The sequence below is a fragment of the Monodelphis domestica genome, chromosome 3 (genome assembly GCF_027887165.1).
Source record: "Monodelphis domestica isolate mMonDom1 chromosome 3, mMonDom1.pri, whole genome shotgun sequence".
Taxonomy (NCBI): Eukaryota; Metazoa; Chordata; class Mammalia; order Didelphimorphia; family Didelphidae; genus Monodelphis; species Monodelphis domestica.
This window is the reverse complement of record NC_077229.1, coordinates 390,271,424-390,298,796: the sequence shown is the minus strand read 5'-3', so window position 1 is coordinate 390,298,796 and position 27,373 is coordinate 390,271,424. Positions and strand designations below refer to the sequence as shown.

Here is a 27,373-nt window from a genome sequence, read left to right as displayed (position 1 = left end):
TAGAAACGAGGACTCCTCCAAGAGTGCCAAAGCTCCGCGTCCTTTTAGGGAATAATGGATTTATTTTTATTTTTATAAGCTGATGTTGTTTTCATTCAAGTTAATAGAAGAACGACACCCTTCACGTTCTGCAGGGAAAACAGCCCCCGCCCCCAGATGAAGGGTTTAAACTGAGACAGGGGACTAATAAGGCAGATGTTAAGAATAGTGAGGTCACTTTCTGTAAGCATATGTCTCCCATGATTTCATTTTCCCCATCCTTCAGCCTGTAAATATAAAGATGATGGATCTTACTAATCCTTTTAAAGATAAGATCTGATGACAGGATACCGAGACAGGCAAACCCATTAAAAATAGTATCTTGGCCCACAAGATAGAGAATTGGACTTCCCCTTGACTTCTCACAGTTCATAAAATTAACACCCTCGGCACCTTATTCCTGCTCAGCTCCTGATGTGTAGCAGTGTAGCCTTGCATGATTCAGCAAAGAAAGCCTGTCTTTGAAGATGAAAACAATTCAGGGCCTGGATTTCTTTAGCTCATTACAAATGTCGACTTCAGTTTCATGAGTCGAACTTCTCAGGCACAGAGAAATGTAAGAATTGTAAAGGGGTAAGTCCTGATGTGCCAGTGGACATGCTTTTTGGTTCCCTCATCAAGGGTCTGGATTCCCAATTCAGGTTCTCTCCTTTCCAAATGCTAGACCTTTGCTTCTTTGCCAACCAGTTGTCAGTAATGAGCTCTCTGTGCTGAGATGAAAAGGCCCGGGGGCCCACCTTCAGGCAATGAGGCTGGATAAAGAAGCATTCCAGCAGGCAGCCTGATCCCAGCTTGTCCAGTCGGCAACCAGAACATCTGTCCAAACAGACTGCAGAGGAAAATGTGATTGTTGAGTGCTGGACAGGTTGTTCTCCATTTCCTTCGACATTTAGGTCTAGTCTTTGAAGAGCTTGGTAGTGGGAATATTAGGACACCAAATTTTTTCCTAGTCAGGCGTGTATGTGCAAATATGGCAGTCTATAGAGGAGGTAGCTTAGGGCTCTGCAGAATATCCACTTACATGTTTTCTTTAGGTTACAATCTGTGTGCTTTGTGAGGACATGGCCCTCACCACTTTTACTGGTTTGATATATTGCCAAGATCTAGACACTTAATAAATCCCATTTGATCCCGATGACTAGTCCAGGGAGATGGATAAAGAGTAAAATCCCAAATTAATAGATGAGGAAAGTGAATTTTAGAGTCAATGACAACTGGAGTTACAGTACCAGAGTCCTTCCCCCACATCCCTCAATTCTAGATTAAAGCACTGGTTTGATGACCACATGTCAGGGATAGTTGTTCTAGGAGATAGATAGATAGATAGATAGATAGATAGATAGATAGATAGATAGATAGATAGATAGATAGATAGATAGATATAGATATAGAGATATAGGGATATAGGGCAATGGCTTCGACAGGCTGGCTAAACCTTGTGAAGGTAGCCATTGGGTCGTCAACCCCTGGTGAACCAGGGCTTTGCTCACCCAGCATGTGAAGACTGCTTCGGCTGAACAGACGGAAGAAATCAATAAGAAGGTTCAACGGCTGAGAGGGCGACGCAGCAAAGCACTGTGGTGTGCTTAGGGCATGTAGGAGCAAAGAAGACAACACAGCCATCCAATGCAGCTGAGGAAGTCTCCAAGTGTAACGATTTTTCGTGCCAATGGACCCAGGCTTCCAACGCCGAGAGAGTGGGACTGTCTCTGTGCATTGACTTTTCCACTTAAATCTCCTTCTCGCACAAGTGTCTTTGTGCACACTCATCTATCATAGATGAAAACACACAAAGACAATTATCATCCTCGGTTACCGAGAGACTATATATATATATATATATATATATATATATATATAAAATAGCTTTGAGTTAAGGTTGGACTAAATGACTGCAGAGGATCCTTCCTGGTCAAAGATTCCATGATTCTGCCTTTTTCTTGTTCTCTTGCCTTCTGCTGTTTCACATTCAAATTCTAGCCTAAGCATTCTTCCTTTCCTGCCATCAGGACAGAAAGTTTCTGTGCTTCTTTTTCATAAATACAGAGTTTTGAACTTTGAAGAACTGTACAAAACGTCTGGCCCAGAGGTTTCAAACATGGGTCCAGGGGCTGATTCAACCCACAACACTCCCAAGTGCAGCCTAAACCAAATATAATTGGGAAATATTTAACAAAATTTACATGCAATAAAACATATATAATATTAACTTGTGATTTTCTAGGTCACTAGGCAGCCCACAGAGACCATTAATATAGTTTAGTGGCTTCTGTTTGAGTTTGACACTACTAATCTAGAACACTCCTCTTCTTTTACAAATGAGGAAACTGATGCCCAAGACATTAAGTGACAAACTCAAAGTCACATGAGTTTCAAAGCCAAGATGCAAATACATGACCTCTCATTCCTAATCATTTTAATTTTTCACTATACCACTGTTTTTTATTCTGCTTCTTGGTTCAGAGAACTCATGCAGAATCCTTGGAAATTTATACTGTGCACTCTAACACACCCTCTCAAGAAGCAACTTCTTTACACTAATATCAGGAAGGAAGGAAGGAAGGAAGGAAGGAAGGAAGGAAGGAAGGAAGGAAGGAAGGAAGGAAGGAAGGAAGGAAGGAAGGAAGGAAGGAAGGAAGGAAGGAAGGAAGGAAGGAAGGAAGGAAGGAAGGAAGGGTAAAAAAGAAAGAGGAAGAGAGGAAGAATGGGAGAGAGGAAGGAAGGAAGGAGGGAGAGAAGAATGGAGAAAAAGAAGGAGGAAGAGAGGAAATAAAAAGAAAATTCACAAATTATTTACTGTAATTCTCCAACCCACAGAAAGATCAAATAATAACAACTCTAATAGGTAGCATTTATTCAGCCCTTTAAAGTTTGGGAAGTGCTCTTGCCAATATTATCTCATTTTATCCTCAGAACCACTCTAGAACTATTATTCCTATTTTGATGAAGAAACAGAGGTAGATAGAGTTGTAAATTACTTGCCAAAGACCACATAGCTAGTAAGTATCTGAGACCAAATCTTTTAATCAAGTTTCCATGACTCCAGGTTCAATGCTCTCTCCTCTGAACCACTTCATTGCCCCATGATTGGTTCCAAGTGTCAAAATCTTCCTCACTCTTACAAATTTGGTTCTTATTGGTTGTTGTACTTCTAAGTCCAATGAGCTCACATTGGGCTTCTTAGCATTAGTTTCCATATCAGTTTCTCTCCTTAACTGCCACCAGACATGACTGGTTATAAAGCAACTAGATGCTATTCTTCTTCCCTTCCCTATTTACCTTTTGCCCCAAAATAACATCCTCTGCTCAATGGATTCTATTTCCCTAAAATCCTCCTCTCAATCACTTCTCAACCTTTTATCCAAGATCAAAAGAACAAGGAATCTTCTCTGTGGAATACCATCCCAAAAGAGTGTCACTTCCTCTCCTCTACACGTTTCCTCTACACAAAAGGTAGATTTCCAAACTGGAAGTCTTTTAAAGGCTCACTCCATAACAAGAAGTCATTCTAAAAAAGAAATAATAAGAAAGTGAGTCTAGTTCCTCATCTGTCTTAGCTCAAAAATCATTCAGATAACCAACTGTCAGACAGTTAAAGGATTAGGTGTGTTTCCCAGGGTCAATTTATATTGCAGAGATCACCAAAAAATTTCTTAATGTGAAATAATAATTTAGGAGGAGAGACCTACAAATTGCCAGAAATAGAGAGAGAGAGAGAGAGAGAGAGAGAGAGAGAGAGAGAGAGAGAGAGAGAGAGAGAGAGAAGAGAGAGAAGAGAGTGCAGAGGAAAAGGTACAGCCTATAAGAGCTTTGGTGGCAAATGCATTACCCAGTGTTCCACTTTATAATGATGAATCACTTGAATTTGGCAGGGCTGATCCTTCAAAGAAACACAAAATTTGTCACCAGGTATTTACTTGAAAACTTTGTAGCACAGTAGGTCTGTATCTATTGGCATAACCTTGGTAAAGTCAAGGGTACCCTCATGCTATGATATGGGAACAGAAGAGGACTTTAGAGGAAGAAAAATAAATGTCAGCAGTGTAAAAATTATGTGTATGTTGGAACATTAGTTTAATCATCTCCAGATTCTAAACTGAAAAAATGTATTAGTGTGGGAAATAGCACTATAACAAGGTCCTTCTGTAATTCTAATATTCAATCCTTTTGGACAGTTTCCAAGATGAACCATATCTTCTACTGAGGTCTATACTATAATAAATCAAGGTACCAAGATAAGCTTTATTTTATGCCTTCACTGAGGTATCAAAGACAAAAAAAATGTATAGCATGATGATTTAGAAGTAAAGCCTTAGCTTAATCATGTAGGTATTCACTGTAATTAGTCCTTCTTTGAAGTAATTTGAAAAAATAAAGTAACACAGGCCTAGTTAATCTTAATTCTTCAAAAACAAGACAATATTTTTAAACATTTTTATCCGTAAGTCACAGTCATTAAAAACCAGATGTTATTATCCCTTTGAGTAAGTATCTGACACCTTTTTAATCCCAACAAATGAGCAAATCTTCCCCATTGGTTCTTTATAGGATTAACTTTTTGTCTAATGTTTAAGGTGTCATCAGATGTTGACATTATCCAAGAGTCTGGATTTTAGCCAAAACTCAGTATGTCTACTTGTGTGGCAGCTTTATGTCAAGACACTTTTCTTAAATCAACTACCCATGTAAGAATTTTGCATATTGAAAGGAAGTATCACAAGTCTGAAATCAAAATGTTATAGATATAAAAAGATTTTTTTAATGGCTTGTAGCTTTCTTGAGAATCAGTTGGTGAATGGTGGCAAATGGGGAATTAAAATGAAACAAAGGATGCCAGAAAATCCTATCTTAGCTGGCATCTGAAGACCATAAAATCCTAGCATTTCTTCAAACACTCCTGGGAGACAAAAGCTTATGCCTCATGGGTTAGTGCCTGAGCTGATGCAAAGTACTGACTATGTATGGCTCACTTTTTTAATGCCTAAAATTGGAACCATGACTTTGACTTGACATTTTACCAGCTCTTTACATCGTTCAGTTTGGAGACTTGGAGATTTGGTTGGCTGTAGTAGAGTTTTGCTTTTTCCAATATGACAGTTGGTGTGCTACTGTATGCATCTAGTTTTGGGAAATTACTCCTGAAGATCAAGGAGCTACAGAAACATAAGATGGCAAAGGGCAGGCTCTTGTGTTGACTTTGACTGTTTCATGGGCTGAAATCAAGGCTTTTCCCCACAACTCTGTCTATGACACAGAACAGACACTTTGAGTTTCCAGATACAGTATGAATGAGCTTTGTTCAAAAGAAGGGCTTCTTAATGATGTGCAGTCAAGAGGGGAGGGGAGAGACTGGATCAACACAGTTGGAATGGCTTAAGACAGTGGAGACAGAAAGACTTAACAAGATGGTGTGAAAAGCCTTGAAGCAGCCAAGATGTCTGTTGCAACCCCTGTGTGGACACACCAATTATAATTTATAAGGCTTTGGGAAAGGGAGAACAAATACAAGAAATGGAGGAAAATGTAAAAACTACCATAAATGCAAACATGGATAATGAAGACAGAGAAAGGGGAGGCATTATCAATGGACAAAAAAGCCAAGTAGTACATGCTAAAGGACTGGCTTTCATAAAAAGGATAGATTGATTGAGAATGTTTCTAATTTTTTTAACATATTGGCCCTATTTGTGCTGGAAAGCTGAAATGTTTCCACAGTTAAAATGGGACAATTCATAAGGAGCTGTATTGTTTTACTGTTCTGGGTTTCAAAAGTTGATGTAACAGATTTTCTATAATTTCTCACAAATATGATATCTGTTTAGGAAACACACTTAATAGATAATATTTTAGACCTGCCCAAGACAGAGGTAGACTAAATTATGTAGAGTTACTTCTATTTCACATCTAGGAAAATCAGAGGGTTTGTTTTTCTGCATTTTATTCCTTGTCTCCTGTATAACATAGCTTGGAAAAGTTAGAACTTGAGTCCTTTTTGGCATTTTGTTTGCCTTGCTATTCTTTTGCTATAATTTTTGCTATATGTTTTCAAACAGACCTCAGTTCCCATTCCACAGGTGCTCACTTAAGCCATCATAACATGGCTTGTGACAGTTGTTCTGCATGGGTACTCCTACCTCCAGTGCAGATTATAACTCAGGCATATCATCTGATCCTTAGAAGTCTTGCCTATTTCCTTCCAGAAATACTCCATGGATTATCTATCCAATAATAACTTGAATTCTTGCTCTTTGTCTTTTAATGTGTCCTATGTAATAGTACAATTTGTACTATGTCTTTTGTCCAACTTTATGTCAAACCAACCTCTTTTTCTAGTCTTACATGTCTGATATTTCCATAAGTAAATCCTGTGGCCTCCTTTCACCTACTATGTATTTTTCCTTGTTATTTGGATCAAGGGTTATTTTGATCTCCTGAGGTCATTTTCCAAAGTCACATAGAATAACAAGGAAGAAATTGATGTAAAAAAAGATAGACTCAAGGAAGAAATTGACTCCAGTGACATTGGATTCTTTGGGTTCATTGAAAGCATAATGAAATTGTGCTCATGAAATAAATTTACTGCATATATAATATTTTAGGGTTTCCACAATCAAAGGTGAATGAAACAAGAATACATATTTCTCATTCACATCGAGAATATATATAATATACATATATATGAACTTAATTTTGAAAAATATTCCACCTCATACAAGGTAGTTGTTCATACTGAAGATAAGAGTTGAGGAAAAAAGAGAGAAGAGTTCTTAAGGGATGTGGGTCAATAGGGTAAAACTTGGAGATGCTGATGCTGTTGGTGCTAGTTATTTGTATTTATATAGCACTTTAAGGTTTGCAAAGCACTTTACAAATATCATCTTTAAAATTAGAAATAGATGATAGCACAGTAGATAGAATACTGGGCTTTCAGTCAAGAAGATTGAAATTCAAATTCAGCCTCAGATACTTACTAGCTATGTGCAAGTTATTTAATCTCTATTTGCCTCAGTTTCTTCAATCATAAAATGAGGATAATAATAGCATTTAATCCACAGGATTGCTATAAGGTTCAAATAAGGTAATATTTGTAAAAAAAACAGAACAATGCTTGGTACAGAGTAGGTGCTACATGAATTCTTATTCCCATTCTCTTTTATTTTATCCTCCTGGGAGAAAGATACTATTGTTAACAGATTGTTTACAGATGAAGAAGCTGGGCAGAAAGGATAAGTGATTTGCCCAGGATCACACAGCTAGTAAGTGGTTGAATCTGGATTTTGAATTCAGTTTATCCTGAATGCAGATCCTGTACTTAATCCATTGCACCACCTGCCTGGAAAACATCACTTCTTCAGTATGGAAAAAACAAATATTCTGAGTTTACCTTGTTGTATTATTGTAGAGAATAATTACTACTAATAATGATAAAGCTTTTTAAAATGAAAATACTCATATAATTATCTTCTTTCTGGCATGAATAAATATTCACAAATCTTGATGCCTTTTGCCTTGTCTTCTCTTAGGTGGTCAGTGGGGAACTGGAGCACCTGCAGCCTAACCTGTGGCATAGGAGAACAGTCTAGACTGGTTCAGTGTATGCAGCAGATTCACTCTAAATCAGAGGCTGTGTCCTCCACTCTTTGCCCTCAGTCAATGCCTCCCAGCAGACAGATCTGCAACACTCAGAGCTGCCCACCTGCCTGGAGTGCAGGGCCCTGGTCAGAGGTAAAGTATTCAAAGGGAGCAGGGAACAGAGAAATGAGGTGGGTGCCTGTTTCCAAACCCCTGAACTTACTGATGCCAGTTAGAGCCTTCCTCCTGAAAACTCCCACACCAACCTAGTGTATTTTCCTTTGCTGGGTTTTCCTGCCCATCATTTATTCACTGTTCTCCTTTAGTGTTCAAGAACGTGTGGGAAAGGATGGAAAAAGAGATCTGTGACCTGTAAAAGCACAAACCCATCTGCCCTGGCTCAGATTCTGCCTGATGCTGTCTGTTTCACAGAAACGAAACCCCAAACTCAAGAAGCCTGTTTGCTTAAACGCTGCCATAAACACAAGAAATTGCAATGGCTCGTGTCAGCATGGTCAGAGGTGGGTATATATCTCTATTCTGATAAATTGCTAGAGTGTCATTCTAGGAGCTATAGAAAAAGGTGCTTAACCAGTTTAAGACAATGCGCATCTTGTCTAAAGTGGTCATTAGAAACCATTTTTAAATAAAAGAAGATTTTAAAACATAAAAAACAAGGATATTCAAGTGTCTAAATCTGGGATCATCAGTAATTAGGATTATATTCAAATGAGCATTTCAATTTATTTAAGCATCCATTAAAATTTTTCCAAGGAAAAGATTTAAACACCATCTCTCATTAAAATGTTTGTCATTTGAGGAGAGACTCTAAATGAACACTCTAATGCAAATACTATCAACAAAGCAATGGGTTCAAATCAAGAAAACATCTAATGCCCAGTGGACTTACACGTCGGCTATGGGGGGTGGGGGGAGGAAAAGAAAACGATCTATGTCTTTAACGAATAATGCTTGGAAATGATCAAATAAAATATATTTTAAAAAAAAGAAAAAATAAGGAAAAATTTCACAAAAAAAAAATTTTGTCATTTATAAGTCTCTTTGATCTGGAAGATATGTATGGACAATGACAATGATAGAAGAAGACATAACTGTGTCTTAGAGGTGTCAAACTTGCTGCCAGAAGTCTGCAAGTACTGGCAAACTCCTGAGGGTGACCTGCAACAGTTTAAAACACTTATCAGTTTGGCTAAAAATGGTTGGGCATTCTACAAATGTTAAAGGGGATGCGGACAAATGGGGACACTAATACACCATTGGTGTAACTGTAAACTGATCCAACCATTTTGGAGAGCAATCTAGAATTATAATCAAAGATTTATAAAACTGTGTAAACCTTTTGACCCAGCAATACCACTATTAGGATTATCTCGTATGGTGATCGTGTTCTAAAATATTTAAAGCAGCTCTCTTTGTGGTGGCAAAAGACTGGAAAATGAAAGGATGCACATCAATTAGGAAATGGCTATACAAGTTGTACCTTATGATTGGGATGGAATACCACTGCACCATATAAAATGAAAAACAGGTTAAAAATATTGGATAAACAGGGGAAGAACTATATGGAAATTATGGAGGGAAATTATACATTATATACAGCAACAGAAATATTCTTTGAAGAATGACTTTTATATTCTACGTCCAGAGAAAAAATGATAAATAGAAAAAAGTAAAAGATAGTTTTATATCTACATGTATCTTTCTGTCAAATGATGCCTTCTTTAATGGGGAGGGAAAAGGGAGTTATCTGGGTAGTTTGATGTAACAAACAAATAAATAATTTAAATGTAATTGAAAAAAGTTTAAGAAAATAAGTAAAAATACAATGGAACATAAATGATGTTAATTTATGGTTTACTAAGTCAATATGCAGTAATAGAGATCTGTTTCTATTTGAGTTGGACACTAGTAATGTTAAAGATAGAATCAAAGAATATTTTGTATTTTCAACAGCTTTGTATTAGTTGATTCTAAGGATCATACAGAAAGAAAAAATATTGAGTATCCAGAAGAAAAAAAAAGAAATTGATTGCATGGTATTAATTATGGTCTTCCTAACTCGAATTCCAAAACCAACATCCAGTACTTATCATACAAAATATAAAACTCACATCTTAGGTATAGCTATCATCAAACTGGTATTTAGAGCTTAACAGTTTATGTAGGCCCTCTATCACTGAGATAGGGGTTGTAGGGGTTAGACTTGTAATTTCAATTGTATATAGAATTCCTAGATGAAGAAATTCCTTTTACCAGTACAACCCCACATAATACTTGGCCTAGGTCAAAAGCCTCATTCCTCCCATCTCCTTTTTTTTAAACCCTTACCTTCCATCTTGGAATCAATGCTGTGTATTGGTTCCAAGGCAGAAGAGTGGTAAGGGCCAGGCAATGGGGGTTAAGTGACTTGCCCAGGGTCACACAGCTGGGAAGGGTCTGAGTTAAGATTGAAACCTAGGACTTCCTGTCTCTAGACCTGACTTTCATTCCACTGAGCTAAACAGCTACCCCCTCTCATCTCTCTTTAAAAATGTTCCTAGTTTTGAATAACCCTTGTGATCACTTGCTGGAGTCTTTTTGCTAGTATTCCATTTAAGATTTTTGCATCTATGTTCATTAAGGAGATTGGTCTATAGTTTTCTTTCTCTGTTTTTGACTTGCCTGGCTTTGGAATCACTACCATATTTGTGTCATAAATGGAATTTGGTAGAACTTTTTCTTTGCTTATTCTGACAAATAGTTTGTTTAATATTGGGGTTAGTTGTTCTTTGAATGTTTGATAGAATTCATTTGTGAATCCATCTGGTCCTGGGGATTTTTTCTTAGGGAGTTCTTTGATGGCTTTTTCAATTTATTTTTTTGATATGGGGTTGTTTAGGTATTCTATTTCTTCCTCTGTTAGTTTAGGCAATTTATATTTTTGTAAATATTCATCCATATCACCTAGATTGCCATATTATTGCCATATAATTGGACATAATAATTTTTAATGATTGCCTTAATTTCCTCTTCATTAGAGGTGAGGTCTCCCTTTTCATCTTGGATACTGTCAATTTGGTTTTCTTCTTTCCTTTTTTAATTAGATTGACCAGTATTTTGTCTATTTTTTTTGTTTTTTCAAAGTCCCAGCTTTTAGTTTTATTTATTAACTCAATAGTTCTTCAACTTTCAATTTTATTAATTTCTCCTTGGATTTTTAGGATCTCTAATTTAGTCTTCATCTGGGGATTTTTTATTTGTTCACTTTCTAGTTTTTTAATTTGCATGCCCAATTCATTGACCTCTGCCCTCCCTAATTTGTTAATATATGAACTCAAGGATATAAATTTCCCCCTGGCTGCTTTGGCTGCATCCCACAGATTTTGAAAGGATGTCTCATCATTGTCATTTTCTTCAATGAAATTATTGTTTTTATGATTTGTTCTTTAACCAATTTTGGAGAATCATATTGTTTCATTTCCAAATAATTTTTGATTTGCCTCTCCATTTATGCCTACTAATTATTATTTTCATTATATTGTGATCTCAGAAGATTGCATTTATTATTTCTGCTCTTTTGCACTTGTTTGCAATGTTTTTATGCCCTAATACATTTGGAAGCTAGTCTCATATTGGCCAAGTAGCATCATATAACTGGGAATATCCCCTTTTTAACCTCAGGGAAGGATAATGTACCTAAGCACTTTGTTTCAGGGTTATGTACACTAACTTAACAGTTAGGGCAGATGCCCTGTCTGTGAAGCCTGTTGGTGCTTATAGATTTCTTCATAAAACTGTGGACTATGCCAGTTGGCCCAGTATTTTTTTTCAATGAAAACTCAAATACATTACAGCACAACATGAGAGCATCTACTGGAGATATGCCATTTGGACTCATTCCCAGGCATTATTCCTTTCTTCTCCTGCTTTTGCTCTTTGCCTTTTGTACTATGTTTTGATCTCTAGTTGGCCCAGCCTTAGTGGCCTCATGGTAAGGTAGAATGAAAAATATTCTGAGACCTAATCTTCACCACAAAAAATCAGTCCATGGTTGTGGGAAAGTAAATCTGACTGGAAAAAAAAATCCAAGAAAGGAACATAGAAAGGGTTCTCTGCTCTCAAGCAAGAGATCATCCAGAACCAATCAAGAGAGGAAATAGAGATACCAAGTGCCAAGCAAGCAAGGAATGGCCAGGGACATAACCAGTTAACCATGAGAAGATTCAGAAAACACAGGAATTCAATAATGAATATTGGAGCCATAAGGTCACTTTGCATGCTCAGTGAGTCCTGTGAGTAGACAATTTTTTGAGACTGCTCTGCCTACACAGTTCTGGTCTGCCAACAAGTATACTTGGTACTAAAAGCCAATGTGAACTCAAAAATATTATCTAAAAGATAGTCACTATATTTAATTAAAACAATTAAATCCAAGATCCATGCATTTTGTTATATTCATGCTAAAACTAAATAATTATATAACATTTTAACCTTCAGATTAAATTTTGTTTAAGATTGTTACTTTAGAGGAATTATTTTAATACTCAATGTTTTTTCTTTCTCTTTTTTTCTTTTAGTGTTCTGTAACTTGTGAAAGAGGGATACAGAAAAGGTTGTTAAAATGTGCAGAAAAATATGTTTCTGGAAAATACAGAGAACTGGCTTCAAAGAAATGCTTACATTTACCAAAGCCAAACATGGATTTGGAAAGAGAATGTGCCCTGTTTTCATGTCCCAAGCAACCGGTATACTCTGCAGCAAGGCATGCTAGGGGCACTTGGTACTCATCCCCCTGGTCTCAGGTACTTAACAGTCTTTAAATTCCCAGAACCTTAGTAAGCAAAATTTATGGCTTTGCTGTTTGGTGGTGAAGTTTAAAACAGTGATGTTTCCTCAGAGTTTTAGTCCCTGATGTCCTATTAAACTATTTTATTACATTTCTCCCAAGGGTAAGAATAAATGTGTGTGTGTGTGTGTGTGTGTGTGTGTTTGTGAGTGTGTGTGTGTCTTTTAGGGCTTGATATACAATTGTTCCAGGGACATTAAGAGCATGTTTGTGTCTTTTGCTCAGAATTATCACTCATCATCATTAATAGGAAGATTTAATGCTGTGGGTGAGATGAGAGCAGAATCCCCTGTAGAATAAATATAAAAAGAAACACAACTCCAGAATGACCAGGTGGATTAAAGTTCATGCTAGATTAACTAGGGAGTTTCACAATTCCAAATATATATTAGATAGTTTGTGAATTGTTTACATACATTGAAGCAGAGCCAGCCTTTGACTGGTAAAATAACATGAAGTTTGTCTTTTCAGCCATACCAATTTTTCCCCTTGCCTACAAACTTGCTTTTTCCCCACTCCTTTTTATTTTCTTTTTAAACAAATATAAGAAATAACAACAAAAGGCTCATGTATGGTTGTTGTCCCAATAATTGATGTTTTAATAGTTCCTTTTCTTAAAAAATACAGTAAAACCCTGATTATATCCCTTATGTCTTGTTTTCTCCCTCTTCTCCTTTATATTTCTTTATTTTTCTTCTCTTCCTTTTTCTTTCCCTTCCGTCTTAATCCCCTTTTTCTACACCTTGCATTTTTCTACATCTCAAAATTTTTTCCCTTCTATTTCTCTGAGTGTAGAGGGAAGAAAATATGGAAAAATAAGACATAGAAAGGACAGTCAATTCCCAAGCAGTATATTTTTAATTCTGGATAAAATGTAGTGCCCTCATTTTACTGACTGTCTCCATATAGCAGTGATTCTGCCTTTCTTGCACTCCATTGAATCTCAGTTATTTTCATCTTGTAGAATCCTTCAAATTCCCTCATAAAACATTTCAGTGTTCATGGCATTTAAGTAGGAATACCCACCTTCCCCTTGATGTCAGGGATTTTTGCTTCTTCATCTAACATAAAGCAACCAGGAATCTCCTATCATTCTAGGTCATCCTTAACTCTTTGAAGGATTAAGAGAGAATCAGGAATTTCAAGTACCTTGATTCTTTGTTCTCCTTTCTAAAGACAATTGATTATATTAGTCTTTCAAGTCAGAAAAAAGTTATTTATCTACCAATATCTGTTTCTCTCTCTAAATGTTGTGTGCCCCATTATAAAACAAGGTAATTATTGTTTATTGTTCATCCATTTCAGACTCTCCATGATCCCATTTTGGATTGTTTGTTTTTTGGCAGGGGGTAAAGACACTGCCATTTCCTTCTCCAAATCAATTTTACGAATGTGGAAACTTGGGAAAACAGAATTCATTTACTTGTCCAAGATCATACTACTAGAATGTGTTTGAGGAAGAAAAACTAGATGGCTCAATGGATAGAGAGCCAGGCCTGAAAAAAAGAGGGTCTGGGTTCAAATCTAATCTCAGACACTTTTTAGCTACATGACCCTGGGCAAGTGACTTAATCCTGTTTGCCTCAGTTTCCTCATTTGTAAAAATGGTCTGGAGAAGGAAATAGTCTTTGCCTAGATCTCACTTTTCAGCTTTGGATCTGATACTTAGTAATGATAGAAAAGAAGGAAGGAAGGAAGGAAGGAAGGAAGGAAGGAAGGAAGGAAGGAAGGAAGGAAGGAAGGAAGGAAGGAAGGAAGGAAGGAAGGAACGAAGGAACGAAGGAACGAAGGAAGGAACGAAGGAAGGAACGAAGGAAGGAACGAAGGAAGGAAGGAAGGAAGGAAGGAAGGAAGGAAGGAAGGAAGGAACGAAGGAACGAAGGAAGGAACGAAGGAAGGAAGGAAGGAACGAAGGAAGGAAGGAAGGAAGGAAGGAAGGAAGGATTAAGAGAAGCAAATGAAGAAAGAAAGAAAGAAAGAAAGAAAGAAAGAAAGAAAGAAAGAAAGAAAGAAAGAAAGAAAGAAAGAAAGAAAGAAAGAAAGAAAGAAAAAGGAAGTGTTTGCAGCCAAATTTGAACTCATAAAGATGAGTCTTCCTGATCCTAAGCCCAATTCTCTATCCATTGTGCCACTAAGCTGCCCACAATATAAGGTAGACTCAAATAAAATGTTCATGTATATATGCCAAATCAAACTAACTCTTCTATGAAAATATGAAAACTATAAAAACTCAATTCTCAAAATAAAGGGTTCTATTTTTAACCCCATGAATTTATTTTCAGGGGTTACTCTTAATTTTTTCCTACTTTTGTTTAATTTATATTTCTTTCCCATTATTTGAATTCTGTAATTGATACCTAGTGCACACAATACAGCTTATTTAAAAGATGAAAATGCATACGAGATCTAATTATTTAATTAAAATCTATGAACAATCAAAATATTTATATGCATATGGGTATCCTTTAGATTAGAGAGTAAAGCAATTCTAGATTTGGGCAACTTGGGATACTCATTAGCATCTTTTATTGTCTAACTCCTCTTGTCCTTGTTTGGGCATCTTCTTCATTAAATGATCCCTTTCTATGGCCAGATTCTCCAGAAATTTCTTCCAAAAATAAAGGGAAGAAGTGCAAGAACCCCCTCACACCCTTCATAATGAATGGAGACTGGTGCTCAGATTAAATGGAAGATTGTTACACCTCTTGAATGAATTCAAATTGAAGTTCCCATTCATTTGGCATCAGTTCTGTTAAAACAGATTCCTGTCAAAATCTTTTAGTTAATCACAAGCCCAGATGCAAAATGTACTTCCAATAAGAATCACTTAAGTTTTACACTTTGACCTCTGAGAAGTTAATTTTCCAGTCAAGTTCATATTCATATTCTTTTCCTAAACATGAAACAGAATTAATCTGCCAATAGTCTGAGATAGTGGTTCTCTGATCTGTTCCTGTGACTTTCTAAAGATATCTAAAGTATATGGAGATTTGTTTTAGAGTAATGGTGGTAATCTATATAATTTAATTCATATTTATCAAGATTAACTGGCTTTTAAGGACATAAAGTAGTGTAATAGATAATGATTTAGTCTAGGAATTTAGAAAATTTGCATTTACAGTGTCTCTGGATGTGTACTGGTTGTGTGGTCCTTGAGAAGTCACCTACCCTTTCAGTGCCCCCAGGAAAATCTCTAAGGCTATAAATAGCAGGGAAATTTCATTGATAGAAGGGTTTTAGTTCCCTGAAACATTCTAAATCATGGAGATTACTGGTCATTTAAAAAGCTGTTTTTTACTGACTTTTTAGAGGAGCTGAAAGGAAGAGCACAAGCATTTATTAAGCACATACTATTTGCCAGGCACTTTACTAATGTTGTCTCATTTGAACTTCAAAACAACCCTAGGAAGAAGGTGCTATTGTTATTCTTATTTTGTAATTGAGGAAACTAAAATTGTAATTGAGGGGAAAAACAAACAAACAGATAAACTAATGAGAATCCAAGTCTCACTGTCCATATAGAACTCATCCTCTCTGAGAGATCTCCCACAAATGTTCGGCAATCACTATTAAGATCATCCTTTCCAGAAAGACAATCTTAAACAAGCTCACTCTCTCCATATATATGTTCATATGTGTGTGTATGTATATAGATACACATATAAAGTCATACTGGTGATTTACAACTTAAATCCCCATTTCAAATGACTATTTTTGAGTACAGACACCATACCAATATAATTTTTTTCATTTTTTAAAATCCAGGATATGCTATTGAGCATGTTTATCTGATTGGAAAAGAGGGGGAAAAACACAAAAAGTGGCTGGAATGTGGTTTAACAAGCTAATAAATAGTTGTCCATGGTTCACTTCCCGGTCAGGGAGCTGCATTGCATGCACTATGGAAACTAGAAACTGATTTTCACTTAGGTTGAATTTTTATTAACGATTTAATATTTTGTAAGCATTAAAATTCCACCTGGGAAATAATTTTCCATGTAGGAAATATTTTAAGACTGCCCAGTCATCTTTGGAAAGGTAACAGAATGGCCATTGCTTGTCGAAAAGGGTTGCCAAAATTCCAGGAAACTGAATTTTCTTTTTCCTGAACCATCATATTGCTGCACATTCTGCTGTGCCTTCTCCTATTTGGCTCTTCTTGCCACATGAAGAGATACAGGGCTAGATTCACTTTTCTCTGCTCAGCTGATAAATGGAGTATCTTTCCTCAGAGACTAATTTTCCCTGCTGATGGGAGAGTAGAAGAGATGATTACTGGCCCCTCATTCTATTCACTATACTTCCTGCTCCCTATTTTTATAATAAAAGAAAGGAATCATGAATCAGCAATTCCTATTCACACCTATTGTCCATAGGGCCTACTAATTAATCCAAAGGCTCAAATTAAAAAAATTAGTAAACTCCACAAACTCAGAATCTTAGTTTTTAACTAAAGCACAACCCAACCCTAATATTAATTTTTTTAAAGAAATTGCTTACATGGAATTGTCACTTTGACTTTATTAGTAATTCTCAAATGTAGTCATTGTATTCTCTAAAATTATTGAACCATGAAGAACTCATAATATCCAAATGCTGTCTGAAAAGTACCTATATTTCATTCAGTCTACAGATAAATCTAGTCATATTGTCTTGGTAATATGTTAAGCTTTTCCAAAGCCAAGGCAACCCAGATGTAATGTCATTGTAGTATGTCTCTTTTTTCATCTGCCAAAACATTTTGACTTAATCTGCAAGCATATTAGAGAAAAGGCATTTTATAAATCTCTGAAGGAGAACAAAAATCCTGCTACTGAATAATTGTATCCAATGCCTATAAATGCCTTTCAGGTTCATCTTTGAGGAACTTTATCAATAAAGGTGCTGCGTGTTTTTCATTAAGAGGCATAAGATACATCTGAATCATACCATCTTTCTGATAACAGTCTAAATTTGAGGAAGAGCAATTCGAGCCTTGTTATGCCTTGTAAAGCTTTCTTGCACTGTAAGACAAAGAGCACCAAATGGGCAGAAACTTTCCCTGCATATTTCCTTGATTTGGTCTCCTTCTTGTATGGAGCATAATTGTTTACGAGATCTACCAGCTAAGGCTAACAAAGTAGTTACTACACTACACGTTGTCTTGGAATACCCATTACTTCCCAGGGGAAAAAAAAAAAACTCATGAAGAGACTTTAGGGGAATTTACAAAGAGAAAAAAGAAGTCTATTTGTATTTAATTTAAACCATTCTTGGCATTTTAGCAAAAGAAAAAAAAAGGAAAATATATCTTCACAGCTTTCAAAAGACTAAAGATACTCAATCAGTTGTCTGATAAGTCATTTTTATCATATGGGGACTATAAGCTTTCTGGCAAGTACTATTCATTTGCCGGGTGTTTTATAGTTCCTCAAGATCATAAATTATTGTGGTATAAGAATCCAAAGTGATATGCATGCCATAAGCACTTTTGTGAGATAGCTGGTCTTCCAGGGCTATGGAAAATTGTCAAGATGTAATGGCTGTCTGCCCACCCGCCCTTTGCACTCAAAAGGCTTATTCTTGTAACAGTTTAAAAATCTCCATTTCTCTTATTTAGTTCATGAGATTTCTATTGACTTAAGAACTTTATTCATCATCTCTTTCAGTGGGGGACCCCTGAGTTAGGACTAACTTAAATCATGTGGGCAGAGATTCAGATGGTTCACATACTAATTTGGTTTGGTTATGACTGGCTAAGTGCAAACACCTGTTGGATTGTCTGAATGAATCAGCATGACGAAAACAGGGGTGTGAAATCACAGTCTGAGCAGTGTGAGGAGCACTGTGTCATTCCAGACATTCTTCACCATGACTATGCACAAGTTCAGTCAGTCATCTTCTAGACTTGCATTGGAAAGAACCATGTAGGAGATGAGCCATTTGGTTTTCCACTGTATTGGTTGCCCATTTACCCTAAAAAACGAACCTCTTTGTAACTATGACGAATTCTTCCTTGTCACCTGGCTCCAATAGTACAACATGGGTTCAACTCTCAATGATTAACTCAAGGGAGTTCTGAGTGTTTGAGAGAAGAACAAGAATCAGTGGGCTAATCTTGGGGCACAAATGAGTGCCGCTAATGACAGTATACCCCATAGATCTAAGCTTAGCTTTGAGCTGGGAATCAAGCTGATAGTCCAATATGGACCCAATTAACGGAAATGAAAGGGTTTTCCCCTGGATAAAGCTTTGGGTATTTGTGAATGCTCACTTCAGGCTTAGGCAAAGAATATCTGATCAGTAGGAAAATGGGAAGAGGAAGTGTAACTGGCGTGCAACAGGAAATGGCTACAGGAAAATTCAAATTTTCACCAAATATTTCCACTCATGATGCTTTTAAAGGTATCAATTGGAAGCTTTAGTCAAGTGACTTCAATGGGGAAAGCAATGATTAAGGCAGAAAAGCCAAAGGATGAAAAAAAATCCTTAGTAGAATTTAAATGCACTCACAATTGCGGTATATTATTGAAGGAAGGAAGAGGTAAAGAAGGGCTTAAACTCTGTGTAGGGAAATTAGTGGATTCTCCAGAAAATATTTTGTATTTATCTTGTTAGACTAGCAGATTAAGTTTTCCCTTTATACAGATTAAGCACAAATGTATTCCTAAATTATGGACTTTGGTATGTAAAAAAAAAAAACAGTAGCAACATTAAAGCTATGATAATAGTTATCATTTATATAATGTTTTAAAGTTTGCAAAGGGCCTTACAGATATTATCCCATTTCTTCTACACAACAAGCCTGGGTAGTAAGGGTTACTATTATCCCCAGTTTACAGAAACTGAACTAGACTCACCCAGTGTCACACAGCTTTCATGTGTGTGTGACTAGATTTGAACTTGGGAATTCCTGACTTCCGTCCCACACCACTTTGCTGGCTACCAGTGATTGTTAAGATTTGTGACAGAATAAAAGAAAATGGCCATTTCTACACTGTAACTCACTTTTCAAACCATTTGCTTCCCCTTTTTTTCTTTCTACCTACAGCTAGACATAATGATCTGTTTCATTTAACCAAGCTAAATATGGGTTCATAATCATTATAAATTCATGCAAATTGCTACTGAAAGGGAGCATAAAAAGAGAAGACATATGATACTTTCAGTTGTTTAATGTTTGGCAAACCGGTTGTACTAAATATCTTAAATTAGATGAGCTGGGAGTTAAGTTAATGAAATCAGCAGATGTTACTTAGTTGGGTGAATATCAGGAAAATAGACTCCCCAGGTAAATGAAGAAAGCTCAGTTAGCATCAGCAAGGTCATTTAAAATGGGATTGGGGAAAAAACCCACTAATTGCTGAACCACAGGGAGGAATCATGTCCTGGATAATGTATTGGGCTTTTTCCACTTCTAATTTCTCTGATTATATGAAGTCTTGGAAAGTAGTCTCTCGGGTTCTAACTGTAAACTATTTCAGCCCTGCATGAAATGAGCCAAGCAGTGTTCAACTGAACATTGAGAAAATCTCTTCCCAGCAAACCAAAAGCCCTGCTAATGTACCAAAAGATCTCAGTAGCTTCGGTGATGGTTCCAAGAAAGGCCCTTTAGAGCACAGACAAGTCTCACCACCATTTACCAGTAGTCACTAAATTGGACCCAAGTGAAGTTATGGCGCATCTCTCAGAGCAGATGCAAACCAGTATATTCACGCCAGGACAGCAACCTCTAAGACAGGGTACTTCTTCAACAAGAATTTGCAGTTTGAGAGCACCAGAAATTCTATTTCCTAACAATTTCTTTAAAATAAGCCTTGCCAAAAAGATCTTCAGGATATTAAATAAGCTTCCAGTAGATACAAAAAAAAAATTGATCCTTGGGTAGAAACAAACCAACCAAGCTCAAGAGAAGGGGATGGGGGAGAAGGGAGTGGAACTGTGTTGTGAAATGTATATTAAACATCAATATTAGCCCATTTGTTAAGATTTTTCTATTTGTCAGATATTGACCTCTTATTCTATTTTTATTATAATTCATTTTTTTGAGCTGGGATCTAACATTAGCCAGGCAAACATAAATAAATTGTACTGCTGTTTAGGTTATAGGGACAATATTCAGACTAAGGCCAAAGGAGAGTTTACGCAAATTACCTAAATTATTCTTGTTCTTTGAAAATCAGCATTAGAGTCTCTGGCAAAAATCACATTCAAAACATTTCTAGCAATACTATTCCTTGTGATTTCCCCAGTTCAATTGAAGAGTATATTTGTAGTCAAAGAAGCCCTGGTTACTTTTTGAATAAGCATAATTTTTTTTCATAATCTAAAGATTCAAAGAATTCCTGATAATTCTTAGGTCAATTAAAAACAAACACAACTGGAAAGAAAAGCTATTTAAGTTTGAATTTTAGCATGCCTTTCATAAAATCCCTGTTGATTGACTGGAGGAATTTGAGAAATAGATCTAAAATTCTAGCATTAAATTTTTTTACTCTCTGGTTAAACCACTGGTAAACTAAGAAAATAATGGTACTAAATAACTTCCTGTATTTTTAACCTCAACAGAAGTTATTAAATTTGAGGCATGAATATTTTCAATGCATTAAATTTTAATTAATTTTTCAAAATTTTATTTTCCTCCTTGTCCTAGTGCTCTTTGGATTTTGATTCTTCCTCCCCTCCTCCCCTAATTAAATGTATGTATATGTGACTTCATCTATATGGGAAAATCCTAGGGTAGAAATTTCCTAGAATGGATGGAGATCTGCAAAGATCTGCAACTCACTCAAAATCTTAGAGACTTACCAGGGACTCTGAGGAGTTAAATGACTTGCCCCTGCTTACATAGCTGAGGTGTTTGAGATGCAGGTTAGGCTTGAACCCAAGACTTTCTAACTACAATGCTTGCCCCCGACCACTTTGGTACTTTCGCTCTCATCTTGATCAATATAAAGAAACAAATAATATTTTCAGAATTTCCAACTAAAATATTAAATCTACCAAGTTTTGATAAAATTAATGTTAGGGGTTTTATTGTTGTTTTTGTTTTTAATAGGGGAGAGGAGGTTGTTTAAGGAAATATACTTAGCAAAATTGATGAGTGTGCAAGTATCTTTGTGCACACTCATCTATCCTAACCCCATCCACCCTCTTCAAGACCTGTGGCGATGGGGGAGTGAGGACACAACAGGTAGAGGTGACCACTGGCAGTTGTAGTCACGATCCTGCACGTAGGCGGCCCACGGACCAGTGGTCGCTTGGCCCTGTGGGCAGCAGGGCGTTTGGCAGCATCCTGGGCGACTGAGCAGCCCTCTCTAGGATAGCACTGCTCCCCCTAATCAAGGGAAGGGACTAGAAAAGGTGTCCCAAACATTGCCTGCCCTACAAACACCCGGTCAGCACACCACGGCTGGTGAATCATCCCCTTTAAGCGGTCAAAATCAAAGAAAAAATACAAAGAAATTCCTACTAGGAGCATGGAACATCAGGACATTACTTGACAGAGAGAATACCCCAAGACCTGAGAGAAGAACAGCTTTAATCGGTAAAGAACTGGCGCGATATAACATCAACATCGCAGCCTTAAGCGAAACACGCTTACCAGAAGAGGGATCACTCAGCGAACCCACCACTGGATACACCTTCTTCTGGAAAGGTAGAGCCTCAAATGAAGACAGAATCCATGGTGTTGGCCTGGCCATCAAGACCAGTTTGCTCAAATAGCTGCCAGACTTGCCTCTGGACATCAGCGGGAGGCTCATGAAGATCTGTTTGCCTCTCAGCAAAGACTGGTATGCCACAATCATCAGCGCATATCCCCCAACACTGACCAGCACAGAGGAGACCATCGAGCAGTTCTACTCTGACCTGAGTGCCACCCTGCACTCAGTGCCCACAAATGACAAGCTGATACTACTGGGAGACTTCAACGCCCGTGTTGGCCAGGACCATGAAAGATGGAAAGGAGTGCTCGGCAAACACGGCGTGGGCAAAATGAACAACAACGGCCTACTGCTACTCAGCAAATGCTCAGAGTTCGAACTCACCATCACGAATGCTGTGTTCAGAATGCTGAACAAATATAAAACAATGTGGATGCACCCAAGATCAAAACAGTGGCATCTCATTGACTACATCATTGTACGCCGTCGAGACATCCAGGATATAAAGATCACCAGAGCCATGAGAGGAGCTGAATGCTGGACAGACCACCGATTGGTTAGAGTGACTCTTCAAATGTGCATTGCGCCTTGCCATCCAAAACGCGCTCAGACAGTTCGCGCATTTTACAACATGAGTCGTCTTAGAGATCCATCTTATTTGCAAACATTCCAGTCCTGCCTGGACAACAAGCTGTCTGACAAGGGACCACTCACTGGAAGCTCAACAGAGAAATGGAACCAGTTCAGAGACGCAGTGAAGGAAACATCAAAGGCAGTCCTAGGCCCAAAACAACGCAATCACCAGGACTGGTTCGAGGAGAACAACACTGCTATTGAAGACCTATTGAGCAAGAAGAACAAAGCCTTTATGGAGTGGCAAAATAACCCAAACTCTGCTCCTAAAAAGGACAGATTCAAGTCTCTCCAAGCCACGGCACAGCGTGAGATCAGGAAGATGCAAGACCGATGGTGGGGGGAAAAGGCAGAAGAAATCCAGCATTTTGCTGATACGAAAAACTACAAACAATTTTTCAGTGCCCTCAAGACTGTCTATGGGCCATTAAAACCCACCACCACTCCCTTGCTATTCTCTGATGGTCACACTCTCATAAAAGATAAAAAAGGCATCAGCAACAGGTGGAAAGAACACTTCAGTCAGCTTCTCAACCGACTCTCTTCAGTCGACCAAAGCTCCCTTGACCAGATCCTCCAAAACCGCACCATTGAACAACTTGACATCCCTCCTTCAATAGAGGAAGTCCAAAAAGCCATTAAACAAATGAGTGCAATCAAGGCACACGGTAAAGACGGGATCCCAACTGAGGTGTACAAGGCCTTAAATGGAAAGGCGCTCCAGGCATTCCACATAGTGCTGACCAGCATATGGGAAGAGGAAGACATGCCCCCAGAACTCAGAAATGCCTCCATCGTAGCCCTATACAAGAACAAAGGCTCACGAGCAGCCTGTGACAACTACAGAGGCATCTCACTACTCTCCACTGCTGGAAAGATCCTCGCCCGTGTTATACTCATCAGACTCCTATCATGTTTCAGAGCAGAACCTGCCTGAATCACAATGTGGCTTCAGACCAGATCACAGCACCATTGACATGGTCTTCACAGTGAGGCAAATGCAGGAAAAATGTCTTGAATAGAACCTGAGTCTCTACATTGTCTTCATAGACCTGACAAAGGCATTTTCGATACAGTGAATTGGGACGCATTGTGGCTGATCCTCAGCAAGCTCAGTTGCCCAGCAAAATTCATCAAACTGATCCAGCTCTTTCATGTCGACATGACAGGGGAAGTCCTATCTGGTGGAGAGACTTCAGATCACTTCAACATCTTCAATGGCGTGAAACAAGGCTGAGTCCTCACTCCAGTACTAGTCAACCTATTTTTCTTTTTTCTTTTTTTTAATTTTTATTTGGTCATTTCCAAACATTATTCATTGGAAACAAAGATCATTTTCTTTTCTTCCCTCCCCTCCTCCCACCACCTCTCCCACAGCCGACGTGCAATTCCACTGGGTATCACATGTGTTCTTGACTCAAACCCATTTCCATGTTGTTGGTATTTGCATTAGAGTGTTCATTTAGAGTCTCTCCTCAGTCATATCCCCTCAAGCCCTATAGTCAAGCAGTTGCTTTTCGTCGGTATTTTTACTCCCACAGTTTATCTTCTGAATGTGGATAGTGTTCTTTCTCATAGATCCCTGCAGATTGTTCAGAGACACTGCATTGCCACTAATGGAGAAGTCCATTACCTTCGATTGTACCACAATGTATCAGTCTCTGTGTACAATGTTTTCCTGGTTCTGCTCCTTTCGCTCTGCATCACTTCCTGGAGGTTGTTCCAGTCTCCATGGAATTCCTCCACTTTATTATTCCTTTTAGCACAATAGTATTCCATCACCAACATATACCACAATTTGTTCAGCCATTCCCCAATGGAAGGGCATCCCCTCATTTTCCAATTTTTGGCCACCACAAGGAGCATAGCTATGAATATTCTTGTACAAGTCTTTTTCCTTATTATCTCTTTGGGGTACAAGCCCAGTAGTGCTATGGCTGGATCAAAGGACAGACAGTCTTTTATTGCCCTTTGGACATAGTTCCAAATTGCCCTCCAGAATGGTTGGATTAATTCACAACTCCACCAGCAATGAATTATTGTCCCTACTTTGCCACATCTCCTCCACATTCATTACTTTCCATAGCTGTTATGTTAGCCAATCTTCTAGGTGTGAGGTGATACGTCAGAGTTGTTTTGATTTGCATCTCTCTGATTATAAGAGATGTAGAACACTTTTTCATGTGCTTATTAATAGTTTTGATTTCTTTGGCTGAGAACTACCTGTTCATGTCCCTTGCCCATTTATCAATTGGAGAATGGCTTGATTTTTTGTACAATTGATTTAGCTCTTTGTAAATTTGAGTAATTAAACCTTTGTCAGAGGTTTTTATAAAGATTGTTTCCCAATTTGTTGCTTTTCTTCGGATTTTAGTTACATTGGTTTTGTTTGTACAAAAACTTTTTAATTTGATGTAGTCAAAATTATTTATTTTACATTTTGTGACTCTAAGTCTTGCTTGGTTTTAAAATCTTTCCCTTCCCAAAGGTCTAACAGGTATACTATTCTGTGTTCACCTAATTTACTTATATAGTTTCCTTCTTTATGTTCATCAACCTATTTTTCACCCAAGTATTACAACATGCTGTGATGGATCTAGACCTGGGCATCTACATCAAATACCGACTGGATGGCTCACTATTCGACCTTCGCCGCCTGACTGCAAAAACAAAGACAACAGAGAGACTCATCCTGGAAGCTCTCTTTGCAGATGACTGTGCTCTCATGGCCCACCAAGAAAATCATCTCCAAACCATTGTGGACAGGTTCTCCACCGCAACAAAACTGTTTGGCCTGACTATCAGCCTCAGCAACACAGAGGTGCTGTTCCAACCTGCACCAGGGAGGCCAACGAACCAGCCGTGCATTACAATCGACGGCACTCAGCTTTCTAAGTCAACACTTTCTAGTATCTGGGCAGCATCATCACCAACGACGGGTCCCTAGACCACGAGATTAATGCCAGGATCCAAAAGGCCAGCCAGGCACTCGGGCGGCTGCTCTGCAAAGTCCTCCAACACAGAGGTGTAAGCACTGCGACGAAGCTCAAAGTGTACAACGCAGTGGTCCTCAGCTCGCTCCTGTACGGTTGTGAGACATGGACACTGTACCAGAAGCACGTGAAACAGCTGGAGCAATTCCACCAACGCTCCCTCCGGTCAATCATGAGGATCCGATGGCAGGACCGAATCACCAACCAGGAAGTCCTCGACAGAGTCAACTCCACCAGCATCGAAGTCATGGTCCTCAACACCCAGCTACGATGGTCTGGACACGTCATCCGCATGGACCCACAGCGAATACCAAGACAGGTATTCTATGGTGAACTGTCAGCTGGACTCAGGAAACAAGGCCGACCAAAGGAAAGATTCAAGGATCCGCTAAAGTCCAACTTGAAGAGGGCTGGCATTAACCAAAGCAACTAGAACTCGCTGCCTCTGACAGAAACAGCTGGCGAACCCACATTCACCATGCCGCCACCTTTGAAGATGAGCAACGTCAACGTCTTGCTGCTGCGCATGAACGCCAACACCAGGCCACAACCGCACCTCCCGTAACAACTGGCGTCCCAGGCCCCGTGTGCCACAAACTGTGCGCCTCAGGCTTTGGACTCCAAAACCACATGAGGGTACACCGTACATGAAACTGCACAAAGACAATAGTCATTCTCGGTCACCAAGAGACTACCACTATGCTATACACTATACTTAGCAAAATCCAGGATGTCCGTGTGCAATATATTCATGACCTTGAAGAATGTCTAAAACACACATGCAAAAAATGGAGCCAGACCTCCATCATTTTTCTGAATTATGATTAGACTAGAATATACAGAAATAAAGAATATTTGATGGAAAACAGCTGGATCAATTGTATTTGACCCTGATAATTTGGAAATTAGGCATTCCCATGCCCACACAATTAATTTTCTCTGGTTACTTACAGTCATATTTTAAGACTAACTTACTGAGGAATTTTGCTGAGCTTTGTTAGAAAGTCAAGAGGGGAGGGAAGAAAGCCCTAGCAGAAACATTAGAGGCATACCATACTTATCAGCTGAAGTCCCAAGGTGCTGCAGTTTAATATCCAGTGGGCCTGACTATCCTTCAGTCCAGAGAGGAAAAATAAAAACGCTCTCAGCTTGTCTGTCGGTTTACAGACATCCTTTCTATTTTTCATTCTCACTCCCCACAAAGAAGGAATAGCCAACATTGATCTTGTGTTCGTCACTCAGTCAGAAGGGGGAGGACTTGGGAATTCCTAGATTAAAAGCCCCCTCTGGGGTAGGGAAAGTAGAGGAAACAGTGGAAGGCAGAGTTTATTGCCCCTTGGCTATGGTCTCAGGAAGAGAGCCCTGGAGCCCTGCTCAAGGTCACTCAATACTATGGGATTCTGGCAATGTGTTCTTGTAATTTTTGGCAAGTAGTGTTACTACTCATATACCATAACACAATTTTCATACCATTTTTATACCCTCTGTTTAAAAGGTTTTATTTCACCGTTGTGTATCAGACTATCCAAAAGAAAATCGAGCCTGCTATCTTTTTGCAGGTACTGCTTTAATTGCTGACATTTAAAAAATTTTTGGAGCAAGTTCTATTATCTTAAAATAATGTACATAATTCCGGCTAGACTATT

General features: G+C 38.2%; 1 protein-coding gene across 1 annotated transcript in view; it reads left to right on the top strand.

Moving 5' to 3' along the window:
- The window catches only part of ADAMTS16 (ADAM metallopeptidase with thrombospondin type 1 motif 16), a 261,354-nt gene that overhangs the window by 224,171 nt on the left and 9,810 nt on the right, over positions 1 to 27,373 (top strand). Inside the window, exons 19-21 of the mRNA XM_001370697.4 lie at positions 7,563 to 7,764; positions 7,938 to 8,132; positions 12,189 to 12,413. Of these exons, the coding sequence (XP_001370734.2) occupies positions 7,563 to 7,764; positions 7,938 to 8,132; positions 12,189 to 12,413 (622 nt within the window). The remainder of the gene's footprint in view (positions 1 to 7,562; positions 7,765 to 7,937; positions 8,133 to 12,188; positions 12,414 to 27,373) is intronic.